We start from the raw sequence: 19,009 nt of genomic DNA on the forward strand, positions 1-19,009 counted from the left end.
ATAAAGTAAGTTCAGGTGATCACAAGTTCACAATCAGGTGATGTGCTCCACTGGCACGATAATCTTAATATTGTTATGTAGTGTGTGCTGCGCGGCGGTTTTCATATGTGCACGTTTAAGATTTGCGGTTATAACAATCACCATGATGGTCAAAGAAATCGAAATTCTTTTCACCCCAACGCAATTTAATAGGGCACTATTAAGGCTAAAGAATTTAATTCTTATATTTGCGTTTTGCAGCCTATAGGGCTATACTTCTCACAATGTATCTTTTCTAAAACATACAGTATAGTGTAATAGCATGTTTATTACTAAGAAAACTAAAACTAAATTATATTTTATTGAACACATCACATCACACAAGGTACACATACAGAACCGTCTATTTAGTATTGTGAAAGGCAAAGCTGAAAACTTGTGATTAAAGTGCCCCCCAGTGGTCAAAGGCTGCTGGCGCATCAACTACCGCTGCGGCATGAATGGCGGCAAAGGGAACAAGTTGAAGTAGTGACATCTGTATATCACCCCAGTATGACAGTGGACGCACAATACCAACACACAGTTCTGTCCAAACAGTTAACAAAAGCTGATTTTTATCATAGGTGCTCTTTAAGAGTGGCATGGCCATTGTAAATTAAAAATTCTCATCAAATTCAATTCCATTCATTTTTTTAGAAATTCAAAACAACTGATGCTGCTTGATGTGCAAAATCAAAATGTTTTAATATATTTAATTATCAGCTGACAAATGAGAAAGGAATAAAATAGCAAAGAACAAAAATAGACTAGCCATAACAATAGAAGAAACATGAAAACAACTGGTTTTTGATAAACTGAAAGAAAAAATTCTAAATGACAAACAAAAAACACATAATATTATATGACTTTCCGCACATTCATTGTCTGGAATATAACTTTTAAAATGATATGGCCAATATAAAACTTGAAATAAAGAAATACTTACAAAATTAACATTTCTGTCATTATTTACTAACTCTTCACTAGTCCCAAACCTGTTTGCCTGACTTTCTTCTATTGAAAACAAAAGAAAGGTATTAAAAGTAAACTTCTGACTTCTATAGTATTTGTTTTTCCTTCTATGCAAGTCAAAGGTTTACAGATTCCAGCTTTCTTCAAAATATATTCATTTTAGTTTCAGCAGATGATTTGGAGCCAACCGAGGGCCAAAAGCTTTTTTAATCTTGCATTCTTCCTTTTGTACCATTAACCCCTCAAATCATCACGATGCTCATAGATGGAGGTGCTCTGTTCAATGAAGAGTTTCCACTACCAGCAACGTCATCTGCTGGTGTCGCTGTTGGACAGCATCACTGTAGGTAAAAGGAGCCCTTTACCCAGTGTCTGATCACATATTTCAAAATATTTATTCAAGTATTTTTTGCCTGACCAATGCATAGTAAAAGACAAAGGTCATAAACACATTTACTGGATTAATTTTACACCCAAAAGAAGCAATCCCACAGCAAGCGCAAAGCATCACCGAGACCTGAGGTGAACCTAAATGCTGCATTCCTAACACATTCGCTCTTAATGATCCAAAGAAGTCTTATACTCTTCATCCAGCAACTGACAGGATGAAAGGAGATGTGCTTTCATGCCTCTGTACGTTTCTTTCTCCCAAGTCTAAGTTCTTCTTACATAAGAAGATAAGAGACAACAACAATCAAGAGCAAGTGAAAGAAAAACACGGAAAGGTAGCCTGCAGACAAAAAACCCTACTGCAGTGTGTGGCTGGTAAATATTTGGAGTTGTCATGGGACCCATTCCCAGCTCAGGATACCGTTTAAACAATCCCTATCTGAACACGCGGAGGGAGATGAAGACACTGTATCATTATGATTCCCGTGTGGGCCTCCGTCCCAATGGCACACTCTGCAAACACAGGCTAAAAATAAACGAGGGGTTCGAGCGAACGCGTTCCCCCTGATCCTGCTGGAGCGCTTTCTGGCATCCGAGCTGAGGGGAAACGGTACACCGGAGTGCAGAGAGGGCTTTCCTCGAATGTCAAGAGCTGTTCTCTGGAAAAGACCCGGGAACGGAGGCTCACTTCCGCAAACAAGGAACAAACTATTTGTGTCGTCAACATTTTGGAGCAACCTAAACCACTGCATTACCAAACATTAATCACACAAGGCTGAAAATAGAGGCTTGGGGTAAGCAAGGGTTGCCAAACATTTCGACCCACTTGGCATGGTCAGCGGATGGATACAAACAGAGATTGTATATGGCAGATGATCAGTTTCCTAAAAATGTAGAGCTAAGTGATAATAGAAGAAAAATTGTGATTGGATCGAATTTTATTTGTCTGCCATACGCAGTAGTCAACATATGAAATGGATCAATAAAGGTTTTCAAAATTGTTTAAGGATGGGTGTTGTTTGATAGTTATAAGACAACCCTGATGATAGTTTCGATCCACTTCAAATGTTGACTACTGTATAGACTGATTATGAAAAGATACAGGAAGTTTATCTCTTTTTGGAAGACCAAGGCTGTATTTGAAATCGCCTACTACTCACTATGAATTTAAATTTGAATTTATTATTCGAACATTAGAAAAGTATGTTCTATACACTATGACTATACACTTCAGAATCTTAACGGAGGTAATAGGCCATCTAGGTCATCTCGCATAATGTTTTTCGAATGATATGAATTCAGACATACTTCTCGGCTCGCATACTGTTTTTAGCGTACTATATAGTATGGAAGTATGCATTTATAGTGAGCGGTCTTACTTTGTTCAATCTTTGTTGAACATGTAGCAAATCAAAAACATTTGTCGGCCCCAGTGGGGTAGAGGTTAGTATGTCGACACATGCACTCAGGTGCTCACGGCGACCCAAAATTCCCACCTCGCGGTCCTATGCCAATACTTCCCCTCGCCTACTCCCCATGCTGTCCTGTTGATACTTGATACTGGCCTATCCATTAAAGGTAAAAACCCTGAAAAAATATTTACTAAAAAAAAAAAAAAAATTCTGTAACAACAAAATAGAAAAAATAAAAAAATTTAAAAAATTATATATATATATATATATATAATTACACTTGAATTTTGATTTTTGATGCACTGACACTATTTTTGTCCAATTCCTTATGAAGAGGGCCCAAACTAAAAACCAAATAGGTGTACAAATCAATATTAGCGAATATGTAAAACAGGGTCACTCAATGACTAATGTCTATTATATGTATTCTAGATGTTTCTAGTAATTCAATGTGATTTTAATAATAACATTATTGACTTTTTGAGAATGTAATATGGTTTAATGTGATTATACACACACACACCGGATTATACAGTAAGATTACCATACTAAAGGCATGTATGCTACGGCGCAGCCTACGCGTTGACGCACAGCCATACGCCATGGCCATCGGCAACGCGCACCTCTCAAAAAATTTAACTACACGTCGCAAGGACGCGTAGCACAAGCTCTGTGATTGGTCAGCTTGGTGGCACTGACGAGTCTGGGCGGGATCAAGAGCCGCGCAACCCCGATGGAGCAATTGTTTACAAGTGTGCAGTTCTGTGAAGGAGCTCCGGTTGGAAAGTTTTGTTTTGTGTTTACCTCATGGGTAAAGTTGTAGCACGTCTGCCTGTTCCTGCCTCAAATTGAGCGAGTTTGAGCCACTTGTACATTAAGGAAGCGTTCAGAAAAAACAAAACACCAACGACGAAACCCCACACAGAGGAACATAAACAACTCACTGCCAACTAGCGTTTCGGAAGTACTATTGCAGAACAACAGAAAAAGCGCACAGAAGTATAAATGCACAGCTACACGCGTTGCATGCGCCGTGGGTCACGCCGATCACTTAACGCAGAAGTATAAACCAGGCTTAATCCTTACTAAAATGAAAAGCAAGATGCTATTTTAATGGGTAGCAAATAAATTATATTTAAAAAAAAAATCTGCACTGCCAGTTTAAAATTAATTGCATGAAGCCTAAACCCTGCAACACACCAAGCAGACTTCAAAAAACGTGCGGCAGTAAAAACTGACTATGCTGTCACCTTGCGTCAGCTGCATCTAATCCTGTTCTGGACCAAAAGATAAACACACCAAACAGATCAAAACCGACTAAAAGAGGAAGTACTTTTCTGCAGCTGACAGCACAAACATGGACGCAAGACATGAGCACACGATAAATTAAAACACTTTACCGTGCACTCACACATAAGCAACGTGCATGTTTCATCCGAAAACACCAACCAAAACCAAAACCAACCAGACTGAGACACTAAGATTTAAACAGCGCGATGGCGACAGAACAAAAACACAAACACGAGTACAAGAGCGGGCGTTCCAAGCACGCACTGACACCCCGCGCCCGCATCAAGTGCAAACATTACAGACTTGGCTTTGTTTACTGCAGCAAGTTGACATGACAACTGTTTTAAACCATTCCTGAGCACTGCGTTTCGCGTTTCAAGTAGAGATGCATTCTGTGTAAATGTCTTTCGAATCCGTGCATGTTGTGAACATTTTGCAGTAAAAACTGGTCGCACACAACAATTTTATGCACTCGCACAAATGCTCCCAATTATATTTTGAGGTCACATAGATAAAATTTCGGGCACATTTGCGACTAAAATGGTCGCAATTTCGAGCCCTGCCTTCATTGTGGCTACGGTTACCTCACCCTAGCTTTTTCAATGAGGCTTTATGTCAGATTCTAACCCTAAAGAGGTGACAGACATTCGTGAAATATGTTTTATATTGTATTAATATATAGTATATTATATACCTATTATATGGAAAATGAAGACAGATAATAAAAATGTCTACAATGTATGAAAACATTTTAATAAAGCATTACATTGGAAGAATACACAGAGTAAGCAAAAAGCAGGCGCTCAACCCAGTTTGCAAGAAATTGCACAATCTGACATGAGGCACAGCTCGGCGCTGCCTCACCTCATTAATAGTAATTGAAATACAAAAAATAAAGTGATTTTGATCATACAAATGATTGAAATTCAAACAGAAATAGCATTTATAGCACAGTACAGTGGACAAATATTGATTTTATCATAGCTCTCATAATGGCAGGTAAGGATGCCTCCCCTGACCACATGTCTCTTGTGGGAACCCTGTATTTAAAAAACAAGACTAAATGACAGCCAGCTTCCTTATCTTCCCTCTTGACTTTCTTTTTTGCTTAGCTTCATCTCTTAAACTTGTCATGCGCTCACAGCTCAATAACTTCACTCTGAACACATTTTTAAAGATTCAGTAAGTGAGATTCATTCATATTAATTTTCTTTTCATACATAATGTCCCTAAAATAATAACACACAAAACTTTCTAACTTTTTATTTTAAATAACAAAACTTTTACTTCCACTCCTGAAAACTTTTATGAATGCTCAAATCCTGCTTGGCCTGAATCACTTAAGGAAGTGCTTGTGCAGTGCTTATACAGTACTTTGGGTTTGCTTTTTGCCAAGAACTATCTCCAAACCTAAAAATATAGCCCTAAATCTCATTTATTACAGCGATGTCCAATATCTCCATCAAAACGAGATACAAATAGCTCCTTGCTGTCCTTGGCAATGATGCGCTGACCCCCAGAGCGACATATCAGTGCCTGTAACGTGTCTCTACGTGATGACTAACAGGATTATGAGTCATAGATGTGGGCCTCTTATAGATCAGGGCAGGACAATGAGTCATGCCCCCCTAATCTGACCCGCTTCTGTGGCACTGCCAGACCTCCATCAGCGGGTGCTGCAATGAGGCGCAGAAAAGACATGCCCCATAAATGCAGCTCCGCATATGCTGACAAGAAAGCCTGACACTCCTCAAGGTGCCAAAGACAAACTGCATCACCCTGATGTGAGCGATGATAAGAATCCTTCACAGTCGACAACAACACAAGAACTGCGCAAATTCACAAGGAAATAAACAAACTCCCTTTACTTAAATAGTTATTAATAGGTATTAACTTTTCGAAGGATACAACAATTTTTGCCATGTTATGTTAGTCAGAGGATTCCTTTTAAAATGTATTACCTTTTAAAAAGTATTTGTGATCCTAAATATTTGATAATATTATTATATTTTCTTACACTGCGGTCGGCAATACATTTACATTTAGTCATTTAGCAGACGCTTTTGTCCAAAGTGACTAAAAATTGAGGAGGAATTCAGTGATTCAACGTGAAGAGGCAATACACACAAGAACTGCTTATTATACAAAGGAAGTCTTTGTGTTCAGAGAATTTACTGCTAGAGTTAGGAGGGGGAGAGAGAGCGAAAGAGTTTCTACAGGTGGCTTGTCAAGCCCACTCACCTGTGTGAGGCACATTTAGAATTAATGATAATAAGGCCTTCTAAAAGGCTGACAAAAATGAAAGAGCTGACCGTATTTCAAGTCATCTCTGCAGGGTATTGGGTAGGGTTGTCCTGATACTGGTATTCGGTACCAATTGATATTGAAGTTTTAAAGACATCCATTTTCAGCTAACATTTGAGCGCTGTTGAGAACATTTTTAAACAGTGCTGATTTGCCACTGTGTTCACATGTTCAACAAAAATGACTGTGATTGGCCAGGAAGGTCATCAGTTCACCGAACTCACTGCTAATTACTACGTGTAAACACAAATACTAGAGTGTTTCAAAGTCTTGTCGATTAACTGGTTTGTCTATAAGCTGATATACGAGCGATCCACTGATGAATCGCGGCTTTGAAACACTCCAGCGCCCCTGTATCTGTGCTTACACTCAGTAAACAGCAGTGAGTTTGATGAACTGATGACCTTTACGGCCAATCACAGTCATTTCTGTTGAGTGCGTGGACACAATGGCAAATCAGCGCTGTTTAAGAATGTGCTCAACAGTGCTTAAATGTTAGCGGGAAATTGACGTTTTTAAAATTTCAGTATCAATTGGTACCAAACTCCAGTATCATGACAACCCTAGTATTGGGTAAAGTTTACAACTTGTAGTGATCATGCCTCGGATTGCCTTCATAGGCTACAATATTGCCTCTGCGAAAGAATTATAAGTTACCACTATTTTAAGTTAATACTCGATTCTGATTGGTCAATCATGACATTCCAATGTATGTTATTCTGAGATGACAACTACTAAAACTAAAAACACAGACTCATCTGCGTACTACACATCTTCTTGACCATTAGTAAATACACGCCGCTCTTTTTGACTGTTTGCCGCCATCTTGTAACTGAATAATTGGTAGGTTAGTGTATTCTCCTTTCATCTGTTTTTGTTTCTGTGAGTTTTGCATTTAATTAAATATGCAATAAACCAATAGGGCTCAGGACATTTTATTGTGACTAATTTTTACATTTTGTGGCACATAATTGTGTAATAAGTGAGATAAAATACATCCAGGTGGTAGTTATTGCAAAATAAAGTCCTACAGTCTGGCTTTATTCTACGATAACAACCGCCTGGATGTACTTTATAGCTTACTTAAAACATCCAACATAAAAAATAAATAAATAAAAATCTAATAAAAATTTGTATATAATCAAAAAAAATAAATTAAAAATGTGTACTAAAGCTAACAAGTCCATTAATGAAACAGACTAAAATTAAACTGAAATGTAAAGTAAATTAAAAAACAGTACTGAAATAAATACCACCAAAGCAAAGTTTAGTGTTTGAACAGCTTAAATTAAATTGTGTTCAAACCTCTAAGTAATACAAGTAAAACTAACAGTTTAAACAGACACGTCCAAAACCACAAAAAATTGCAACTTAAACAAATGAAAAAAGTAGAAATTATGACGAATACAGAGAAATAAAATCTTTTATGTATTTAAACATTTTATTAAAAAAATGAGTGTCGATTAATTCTAAACAAAAATAATATTAATACATTTTGACCATTGTTAGTTTCAGTTTTGCATTTATTGTGGTTTTTAAATTTTATTTTAGTTAATTAAAAATACTTTTGACTAATAGTTTTAGCATTAGCTTCATTTTTCGTTTACTAAAATAACCTTGGTCTGAGAAAAAAACACAGGATAATATCATGTCTAACATGAACATGAACTTCATAGTCATCAATATCACATCTGCTCTCATGCTATTTGGGATAAATACAGCCCTTGTGTAATACTGATTTTGTTGTGTAATATTGCTGATGAAAATATAATAAGGGTCAATTTTGCCCCAATATCTCTAATTTTATGAATGCCCCATATGACTACATTTAATAAGCTCCATTAGGCAGTGGGTTGTTCTCCAGCATCATGTTCAACAATAAACTGTATGATCACGGGTTCCTAAACTTCAGCCCGTAACCCCCAAAATAACAATGCCAGTGGCACTTTCATTGTCTTTTAAAATGCATTTATTTTTATATTTCATATTATATAATGACTCCCATATGATTTGTTCACTGATTAATTTGTTCCCAAACCCCTTTTTAGCATGATGCTAATCTGCACTGATTGGCTCGATGAACCATTCTGTTGCGATTGGTCTACTGCGTTCAGCCCGAGACAGAGAGAAATGTCCACCACGACAAACGGCAGAGAATCGCGAGCTCACAAACGTATTTAAATTCGTAAGGAAAGCACCACGCATCACATTCTCAACGTGGCTTTAGATGCGCAATGTGAATATAAAGAGTTAACCAGATACAATACAAGCCCTGTGGATCGATCACAAGTAACAAAACACAATTAAATACATATTTTAATTGCTATAGAAAACAGGGAGGCAACCATTTTAATCGCATTTACTTAACGTAAACGTGTCTACGTCGATAAAAACAGGCAAAGATCAGGACGAACAACGAATTATTTAAGCAACTCTGAGTTTAATCTTTTATAAATTTTTTAATTACCCTCGTTGTCTCGGAACCACTAGATGGCAGGAATGTTAACTGCATTCAAATTTTGTTCCTCTGATTTTTTTTTTTATACCTACTTAATTAAAATGAACACACTGAATCAGCAACCCTATTATATGAATATATGCATACAAAAAAATCTGAACAGTCACTGTTTATCTGGCTTGCAGGCAAAATCCCTCACCATTAAACAACAGGATCTGAGTCACCAAAGAAGCACATTGTTTCATTCGGGATGATACTCAGTGACTAATCTGTTATGTGGAGTGGCATGAAGGCATGAAGGGGTTGAGTATACAGATTGCCATCTTTACACTGAGCTGCAATCTTATCCGATATCAACTTCCTTTGAGCTGCTTTGAAAGATGGGACCTGTGGAGTGAGATAGGGCTATTTATCCTCCTGCCATTTTTTCAAGAGGATTTGCTTGTAATCAACACACTCATCTCATCTCCACGATCCTCTTATCACCATCCAGGACCTCCACACACTCTAGAGATGGTGCCCATAGATGTATAGGCTTGAAAAGAGGACCCAAATAATAAAGCTTAAAAAAAAACAATTATCACCACCTGCAGGAATTCTGGATAATCCATGCATGAACTGTGATGGGAATACATGCAGATGACAAAAACAGAGAAAACAAAACAAACTTTATGTAAACAGGATCTGGATGTGTGGACTTTTTTTGGTTGTAGTCTATAAATATAACCAACTCAGGGGGAAAAGTTTTCAGCATTCAATATGTGTGTGAAAAACAAACTAAAAACAATATTCACTGACAAATATGCCTGAATGAGAAACATTAATACAAATAATAGTACATTGTAGATAATATAAGACAAATAAAAATACAGATAAACAATAAATAAACAAAAAAGCTGCAGTTTAACTGTTATTATAAATATGTATGTATATTTAATGTAATATAATATAATATAACATAACATACAGATTTTAGATCATTTAAATAGATCATTTAATTAATATTCTAATGTGTATTTCAATATAATATAATATAATATAATATAATATAAAATACAATTTAATATACAATATAATATACAAAATAAATAATTTAATTAATATTATGTGTATGTCCTTAAAATATAATATAATATAATATAATATACAATTTTAATATATAATACACAAAATAAATAATTTAATTAATATTATGTGTATGTCCATATAGTATAATAGAATATAAAATTTTAATATACATTATAATATACAAAATAAATAATTTAATTAATATTATGTGTATGTCCATATAATATAATATAATATAATGTAATATAATATAATATAATATAATATAATATAATATAATATAACATAATATTCAGATTTTAGATCATTTAATTAATATTCTAATGTGTATTTCAATATAATATAATATAATATAATATAAAATACAATTTTAATATACAATAAAATATACAAAATAAATAATTTAATTAATATTATGTGTATGTCCATATAATATAATATAATATAATATAATATAATATAATATAATATACAATTTTAATATATAATACACAAAATAAATAATTTAATTAATATTATGTGTATGTCCATATAATGTAATATAATATAATATAATATAATATAATATAATATAATATAATATAATATAATATACAATTTGAATATATAATACACAAAATAAATAATTTAATTAATATTATGTGTATGTCCATATAGTATAATATAATATAAAATTTTAATATACAATATAATATACAAAATAAATAATTTAACTAATATTATGTGTATGTCCATATAATATAATATAATATAATATACAATTTTAATATACAATATAATACACAAAATAAATAATTTAATTAATATTATGAGTATGTCCATATAATATAATATAATATAATATATGCAGAACGTGCTAATGAATCGCCCTATTCATGCATAAATTGACGCGTGAACATTTTGAGTTTACTCGCTTCATTCGCGTGACAATAGATGCGGAATCGTGTCATAAGAAGGGCTTCTGTCTGCCCGGTGACTCTAGTTTTGTTGTTAAATGGTTTACATAGATTTTATTGAGAGAATAACTGTATTTATTTGCTTTAGGAAGGCTGATAAACAGTGTCAATTTGTTTGGAGCTGTGTCTGATGTGTACTAGATCCATTTAGAGGTGCTCTTAGTTCTGTAAGTTCATCAGCTCTTCCAGAAACTATACCTGGATAATGGAGGTTTTCAGAGGTGCTTCCGACTGAGCCAAGCCCAGTTTAATAAACTGTTGTCTGGTGTCAGCAAGAGCATTTTCCCCCAGGACACCAACAACAGGCGCTACATCAGGGGTCTCAAACTCAATTTACCTGGGGGCCGCAGGAGGCAAAGTCTGGGTGAGGCTGGGCCACATAAGGGATTTCACAAAAAAAAGTCCTCAAATGTCATTATTAACAGTTTTAATTATTTCTTCTTCTGAACATGAAGTGTCCTGAACATTAATAGAACATTGAGTGAAGATTATGAACAGTTCTTCTGAACATGGCATCTTTTGCCTACTTCTTGCTGCCAGAGACTTGACAGCGCTTCTTCTCACAAATCTGAACCACATTTGGCTTTAGAGCGGAAGCAGTTGAGACCCTCAGTATGGCTTGAAGATGATCATCATTAAGTCTAGACCTGTACTTTGACTTATTGAAGTCCTGGGAAAAAAGTGGGGGAACTCACTCAAAACTTCCATTCCCTCACCTAAAAAAAGGTGTATATATATGTATAAATAAAACACCCCCACCCCACTCCAGTCACATCAGTCTGTACCAGTCTGTATCTACCTATAATATCAACACAGGGCAGGCACGTGCACACATAGGGCTCAACCTGTGCAGAGCACATGCCCTTTTTAGTTTTGCAAAGAAAGTGTCCTTCCAAAATGATCAAAAGTGCCCCCGCGACGCGACACACTCTCGGTCCCGCCCTTCAGTAGGCGCGCGATAACACCTCTCTTGAGTACGCGCGCGACAACACAGCTGATCAGAACGCGCGCGACAACGCGCATTGAGTGACAAGCGCGCTGTGTACGGATAGAATCAGCGGAGCGGGGAGCGCTCTCTCTCCCCGCTCCGCTGATTCTGTCAGAGTACAGCGTTCGGCGCGGGCCACAAAATATTGCACTGAGGGCCGCAAATGGCCCACGGGCCGCGAGTTTGAGACCCCTGCGCTACATCATAATCACGCCACTACAAGAGAAAGCTCCTGATTGGTTAATGCGGCGCGAATGTCCACTGAAATTTAGATTTTCCAACTCATGTAAAGCGCCCGATTTGCGCTTTAAGTGAATTCGAGCCACCTCATTCGAGCATATCGTGCCGCAGGATGTCTATTCGCGTCTTTGCACTGACTTGACACGTAAAACACTCACGTCACTGTCTGGTGTGCAGCATTATAAATTAACTGCATAGTTGCAATCTAAACAACTACATTCTCACCTAAAAAATCATCAAAAGTACATTATGTTGTCCAACAGCTGCAATATTTGTCAAACTGTAGCGAGTTGTTTAGTCTTCTGCTTGTCTCTCTATGTGGGCAGAATAATACAGAGGCTGTATGAGTGCTGTTATTGCAGAATATCACACAGCTATCAGCCAATCGGATTTGGGAACCAGACAGAATTGTTGCATAAAATATAATATAATATATAAAATAGATAATTAAATTGATATTCTAATGTGTATATAATCAAACGCATTTATAATATTCATAAAAATCTCCATTTTGTACATTTAATTTTCTTACATAAACCATCCGTTTGATTTGGCATGGTGTTATGTATATGAACCATATGAGCACTAGCTCGACTACTCCAAAACTACTGTAGCATGTAAACATATTTACTGTAATAATGGCTGTACTAAATCTATCAACATCTCTTACCTGCGTGATATGCGACAGAACCTCGACTCCAGCCCGGATGCCTGTTCTTTGGGTAATCCTGAACACACAAAAAAGGAAAAATAAGATACATATTTTAATAATTATATACGCACAAGTGAAGGTGATGGATTTACTGCAAACACCAACTTGCTACACTTTACCTTCCAACAATCTCACAACACGTTGGTATTAATGTGAAGATTGAGTCCCACGGCCAAAAAACTATTACAGCATCACAGCTTATTGTTTTAGGTCTAAGTGTTGCTGTCACATAGCTGCAAAGGTTATGTTTTATTATATACAGATACAGCATGCCAGCGCAAACACGAAGAGCAGCCAATATTTTGATATCATCTGACTCGGAGTTAATTAGCCTGCAAAGATATTTTTGTGTTTCTCGGCTGTCACCAGAAGAGCCCATTAAAGCCTATTTACATCAAAAATTTAATAATTCACTGAAAGCTTACATATCTAATTTACTCCAAGAAGCATTATTAATGCTCTATGACAAGAATGTACATTAATGCACACAACATTTGTGCTACAGAGGCTGAAAGCTTTATATCACAGGTCACAGAGTAGTATATATAATATAATGCATGCTATATCTCTGACATGTGTTTGTGTGCTTGTTTTTAAATCCCAGTGGGGACCTAAAACTTAATGCAAACAGACCTACAGGGAGTTGTGTCATCGCGGGGACCAACCTTAAGGTTTTGGTGCATGCAAGGCAATGGAAGGCAAGGCAAGTTTATTTCTATAGCACATTTCATGCACAACGATAATTCAAGATGTTTTACATAAACAAGTATAAAAAATAAATACAAAGAATAAAAATGATTGAAACAGATTAAAATGTGTTAAAACAGTTTTAAAGGAATGAAAAACATATAATCTGACATGATCTGTCAGTGCTCATTCAGTAAAGGCACAGCTAAACAGATGTGTTTTAAGTCTTGATGTAAATGTGTCTAACGCCACTTTCACACGGGCCGTCAGCGCTTTCAATTCACTTTGAATGGGTGGCGTTAGGCGTTGCCGAACTTCATTGTGGATCCGGAAGTGTCTGCCAATCAGATCGCTGTATTCAAATACACCAGCTCAGACAGTAAATAAAATTTGACTAGATATTTTTCAAGACACTTCTTTACAATTTAAGGCTTAAATAGGTTAACTAGGCCTTTTAGGGTAATCAGGCAAGTTATTGTATAACGATGGTTTGTTCTGTAGACCAGAGGTTCCCAAACTTTCCAGCCTGCGACCCCTAATATGACGATGCCAGTGACTCGCGACCCCCAATATCCTGGTTATGAATACAGAAACCTTGCATGCAATGTCACACACACACCAAAACACCCAGGGATATTCTTCGTTTAATGTCAGTGCTGTAAATGGGCCAGAAACTTTAACCTGGTGTTATAAAATCAATCTGCTGCATCTGACGCTATTGCTGTGTCTTTAATATAATGTAATTACCACTGGGGTCGCAATCCAATAGAACTAGTAACTATAAGCTACTATAGTAACTATATAGTAATTATAAACGACTATATTTTTCTCTTAAGTAGGTTATGGATAAAATATGGTCATTCTTATATGATTTAATAATAATAGATTTTTTTTAAATCACCAGGCGACCCTCCTTCATTGTCCCGCGACCCCTCGAGGGGTCCCGACCCCCACTTTGAGAACCCCTGCTGTAGACTATCGGGACAAAATAGCTTAAAGTCGCTAATAATTTTGACCTTAAATGGCTTTTAAAAAATGAAAACTGCTTTTACTCTAGCTGAAATAAAACACATAAGACTTTCTCCAGAACAAAAAAATAATGTCAGCCATACTGTGAAAATTTTCCTTGCTCTGTTAAACATCATTTGGGAAATATTTAAAAAAAGAGAAAAAAAATGCGAAGAGGGGCTAATAATTCTGACCTCCAGATACAGATTAATGAAAGTTTAAAGCAATGTGTTAGCTAATATTGTATTTTTTGTTTTTTTAAAAAGTTAAATCACTGTCCATTCAGAAAATCCTCTTTTCCTTTTCTTCAATGCGCTCAAAGTCACAAGAATATTTCCATCACAGAAATGTAGGCCATCTTCTTTCCTGTCTGCTCTTGCATTCTCTCATTGCATACTGGATTCAATGTCACAATGAACATTTTAATTCAGCAATTTACATTTTTTAATTAAACAGCAACTCATGTTACATTTTTAAAAAAAGTAACTTTAATATCAATTAATTTTAAAAAAGTAATGTGCTACTTTAAAAGTTATAATATTACGCAACTCGTGTTACTTGTAATGCGTTACCCCCAACACTGTTTAGAGGTGGGGTTAGGGGGAAAAATATACAGTTTACATAATTTAACCATCATTGCACACTAAAAAAAAAAAGTTACTCGACCTAAAATTGTAAGGCAGCTTGCTACACAGTGCATCTATGAGAGTCCCCACTGGGATGTGCTTGTGTATTTGGTCATGTCCGTTTCATTTAAAAATGCATACTTCGTTCTGGCATTCCGTCCACGAGGAGATGCCAATTTTAGGAAACGAAAATAATAAAATTTAAATTGAAAATGCTATTTTGTGTTGACATTTCTGTAACACACACACACACACACACACACACACACACACACACACACAAAAATAATTATTATTTGAAGAAAACTATGAAGCCAGGAATATAAACATATAACGTTTATATTTACATTTGAGAGACTTTAGTCAAAAGTGACTTACCAAGGATAAGGCGTTAAATGACTCGACTTGAAGAGGCAATGCACACAATAGGTGCTACTCAAGATATTTCTTACCGAAACAAGAGTAGGTAAATAAGAGGGCAGATTTTTTGTTGTTTAAAACAAAAACAGTTGTTTAAAGTTGGCTTACTAAATAAAAGTAATAATTTCCTTTCATAAAAATGACACACCTGTAACACATTGCTAGAGTTAAATTATAAAGAAAGTAGACGAAATGTAATTTAACTTAATGCGATGTTATTTTTTCTAGAAAGCAAAAAGGGAATCAGTCACACGTGTTGGAGGAGAGGCATGCTTTAGCAGCAGTCCCAGTTTCTGTAATCTTGTCTAGAGGATTACACAGGGAGCTGTTTTGTTTAATGCTGATAGAGGGTTGTGTTATGGTTCAAGTCGAGATCTTGTAATCTGTTTATCTAATAAGGAAAAGCAGCAAACATGCAGCGGGTGGCTTAGAACTGATTTACTCACAAACCTCAAACCACAAAACCCTACCCTAAAGCAGCCATTTTCAAACCAGAGCCACAAAACCTTCCTCTAACAAAGATGACACGTTTAAAGGGAAATCCAGTGATGATTTACTTCCGTTCCACTTGTTCCAAACCTGTTTGAGATTCTTGTTTATATTGCATAAGGAGATTTCGTTGAAGAATTTTGTAAACTGGTAGCCATATGGGATATCGCAATACTTAATATAGTATTGCACCGTACGGTGCGACCTCCATGGTTCAATATAAAAATGAAAATTGTGTTTTTTGGGTTTGTTTTACATTTTGAAAAATTGTATTTTGCATTTTCATACTCCTCCATTACTTTAATTACTTTCTAAAGTGGCTCAGTTCATGTTAGAATGTATAAAGTCCATGTGCTGAAACAAAGCTCCCTGTAAAGGCTGATATATACTTCTGCATCAAGCGCACACGTATCCTGTTATTGCAGAGCAACACAAACAGTGCACAGAAGTATAAATGCACCACAACGCACAAGGCACGCACAGTGGGTCACGACGATCACTCCATGTAGAAGTAAAAACCAGCCATAGGTAAATGGGTAAAATGAAACATCTTATTTTTGCTCTCTCTGCTTTTAATATTAATCAAACAAAAGATAATAACTAGATTCTTAAAGTTTGAGAACAAACTTTGAGGCTGGCTTGTGAAAGCCTGACGGTGATAGTTTATTTAGTTTAAACAGTTTTAAAAAGTATGAAAAGATAGATAGATAGATAGATAGATAGATAGATAGATAGATAGATAGATAGATAGATAGATAGATAGATAGATAGATAGATTAGCATGTTATTACCATGATTTTAACGTGAAATAGCATGTTGTTAGCATGATTCTAGCATGAATTAGCATGTTACTAGCATGATTTTAGCATGAATTAGCATGTTGTTAGCATGATTTTAGCATGAATTAGCATGTTACTAGCATGATTTTAGCATTAATTAGCATGTTGTTAGCATGATTTTAACATGAATTAGCATGTTGTTAGCACGATTCTAGCATGAATTAGCATGTTACTAGCATGATTCTAGCATGAATTAGCATGTTACTAGCATGATTTTAGCATGAATTAGCACAATTCTAGCATGAATTAGCATGTTGTTAGCATGATTCTAGCATGAATTAGCATGTTGTTAGCATGATTCTAGCATGATTTAGCATGTTACTAGCAAGATTCTAGCATGAATTAGCATGCTACTAGCATGATTCTAGCATAAATTAGCATGTTGTTAGCATGCTTCTAGCATGAATTAGCATGTTACTAGCATGATTCTAGCATGAATTAGCATGTTGTTAGCATGATTCTAACATGAATTAGCATGTTACTAGCATGATTCTAGCATGAATTAGCACGTTATTAGCATGATTCTAGCATGAATTAGCATGTTGTTAGCATGATTCTAACATGAATTAGCATGTTACTAGCATGATTCTAGCATGAATTAGCATGTTGTTAGCATGATTCTAGCATGAATTAGCATTTCACTAGCATGATTCTAGCATGAATTAGCATGTTGTTAGCATGATTCTAGCATGAATTAGCATGTTACTAGCATGATTCTAGCATGAATTAGCATGTTGTTAGCATGATTCTAGCATGAATTAGCATGTTATTAGCATGATTCTAGCATGAATTAGCATGTTGTTAGCATGATTCTAGCATGAATTAGCATGTTACTAGCATGATTCTAGCATGAATTAGCATGTTGTTAGCACGATGCTAGCATGAATTAGCATGATACTAGCATGATTCTAGCATGAATTAGCATGTTACTAGCATGAATCTAGCATGAATTAGCATGTTGTTAGCATGATTCTAGCATGGATTAGCATGTTACTAGCATGATTTTAGCATAAATTAGCATGATTCTAGCATGAATTAGCATGTTGTTAGCATGATACTAGCATGAATTAGCATGTGACTAGCATGATTCTAGCATGAATTAGCATGTGACTAGCATGATTCTTGCATGAATTAGCATGTAACTAGCATGATTCTAGCATGAATTAGTATGTTGTTAGCATGATGGATAGATAGATAGATAGATAGATAGATAGATAGATAGATAGATAGATAGATAGATAGATAGATAGATAGATAGATAGATAGATAGATAGATAGATAGATAGATAGATAGATAGATAGATAGATAGATAAATAGATGGTGTGTGAGCATGAGTCAAACAAGCCAACCCCCGCTTCTCTACGATGTTCTGATGCTGAGATATAGCTGCTGTTATATCGTTGCTAGGTTAGTCTGTTTTGTTGCTATGGAGTTGATTGACAGCTTAGACTGATGATGTATCAAAGCTTCTTGCCAGTATGAACAGTTAAAAACAACCCCCATGTCTCTATCACACTGCAGCATGACAATATCAGTCTGAACCTCTTTAATGGCAGTATATGGGACAGTTGCTAGGGTGCAGTGTCTGGTTGTTAGGGTGTGGCTAAAACGTTAAAAGGCCATCAGTGATTGGCTGCTAGCTAGACTGAGTTAAATGAGCTCAGCCATTAGTCTGTAGGACAGTTTGATGCAGAGTTATGAGCTCACAAAGTTTGATCCCATGTTAACTCAATGAGAGTCTTTTGCAATGGAAGTCTATGGGACGGTTTCTAGGGTCCAAAAGTGGTTGCTAGGGCGTGGCCAGAAAGTTTAAAGGTGATCAGTCATTGGCAGTTTGATAGTCTGAGTTAAATGAGCCCAGTTAGAAGTCTGTGTGACATTCTGATGCGGAGTTATGAGGTCACAAAGTTTGATCCAATGTTACGTCTATGGGATTTTTCCGACGGTCCCGGGACGTTTTTCGGGAAACCGAAAGTCGGATCAGTCGGAAAGGATATAGCAACTCGAGTCAGAATAGTTCGGAGGTCTGACCCGAGTTTGATGGTCATAGCTTGAAAGGTCTAGGTGGAGATAGAGTTTAATTTTTAGTCTCAGAAGAAGAATAATAATATTAATAAAAACTAGATTCTTA

The 19,009-nt window shown here is 35.9% G+C and overlaps 1 protein-coding gene and 1 non-coding gene across 2 annotated transcripts in view; both read right to left on the bottom strand.

Moving 5' to 3' along the window:
- Positions 1 to 19,009, bottom strand: part of spryd3 (SPRY domain containing 3) — a 95,462-nt gene that overhangs the window by 5,619 nt on the left and 70,834 nt on the right. The window contains 1 exon segment of the mRNA NM_001105694.1: positions 12,767 to 12,824. Within this exon segment, the coding sequence (NP_001099164.1) occupies positions 12,767 to 12,824 (58 nt within the window).
- On the bottom strand, positions 6,900 to 7,033 carry LOC137489189 (U4 spliceosomal RNA). The gene has a single exon (XR_015524224.1). It is a non-coding gene; the product is annotated as a U4 spliceosomal RNA (small nuclear RNA).

Source organism: Danio rerio, chromosome 23, assembly GCF_052040795.2.
Source record: "Danio rerio strain M-AB ecotype USA chromosome 23, GRCz13ab, whole genome shotgun sequence".
Lineage (NCBI taxonomy): Eukaryota > Metazoa > Chordata > Actinopteri > Cypriniformes > Danionidae > Danio > Danio rerio.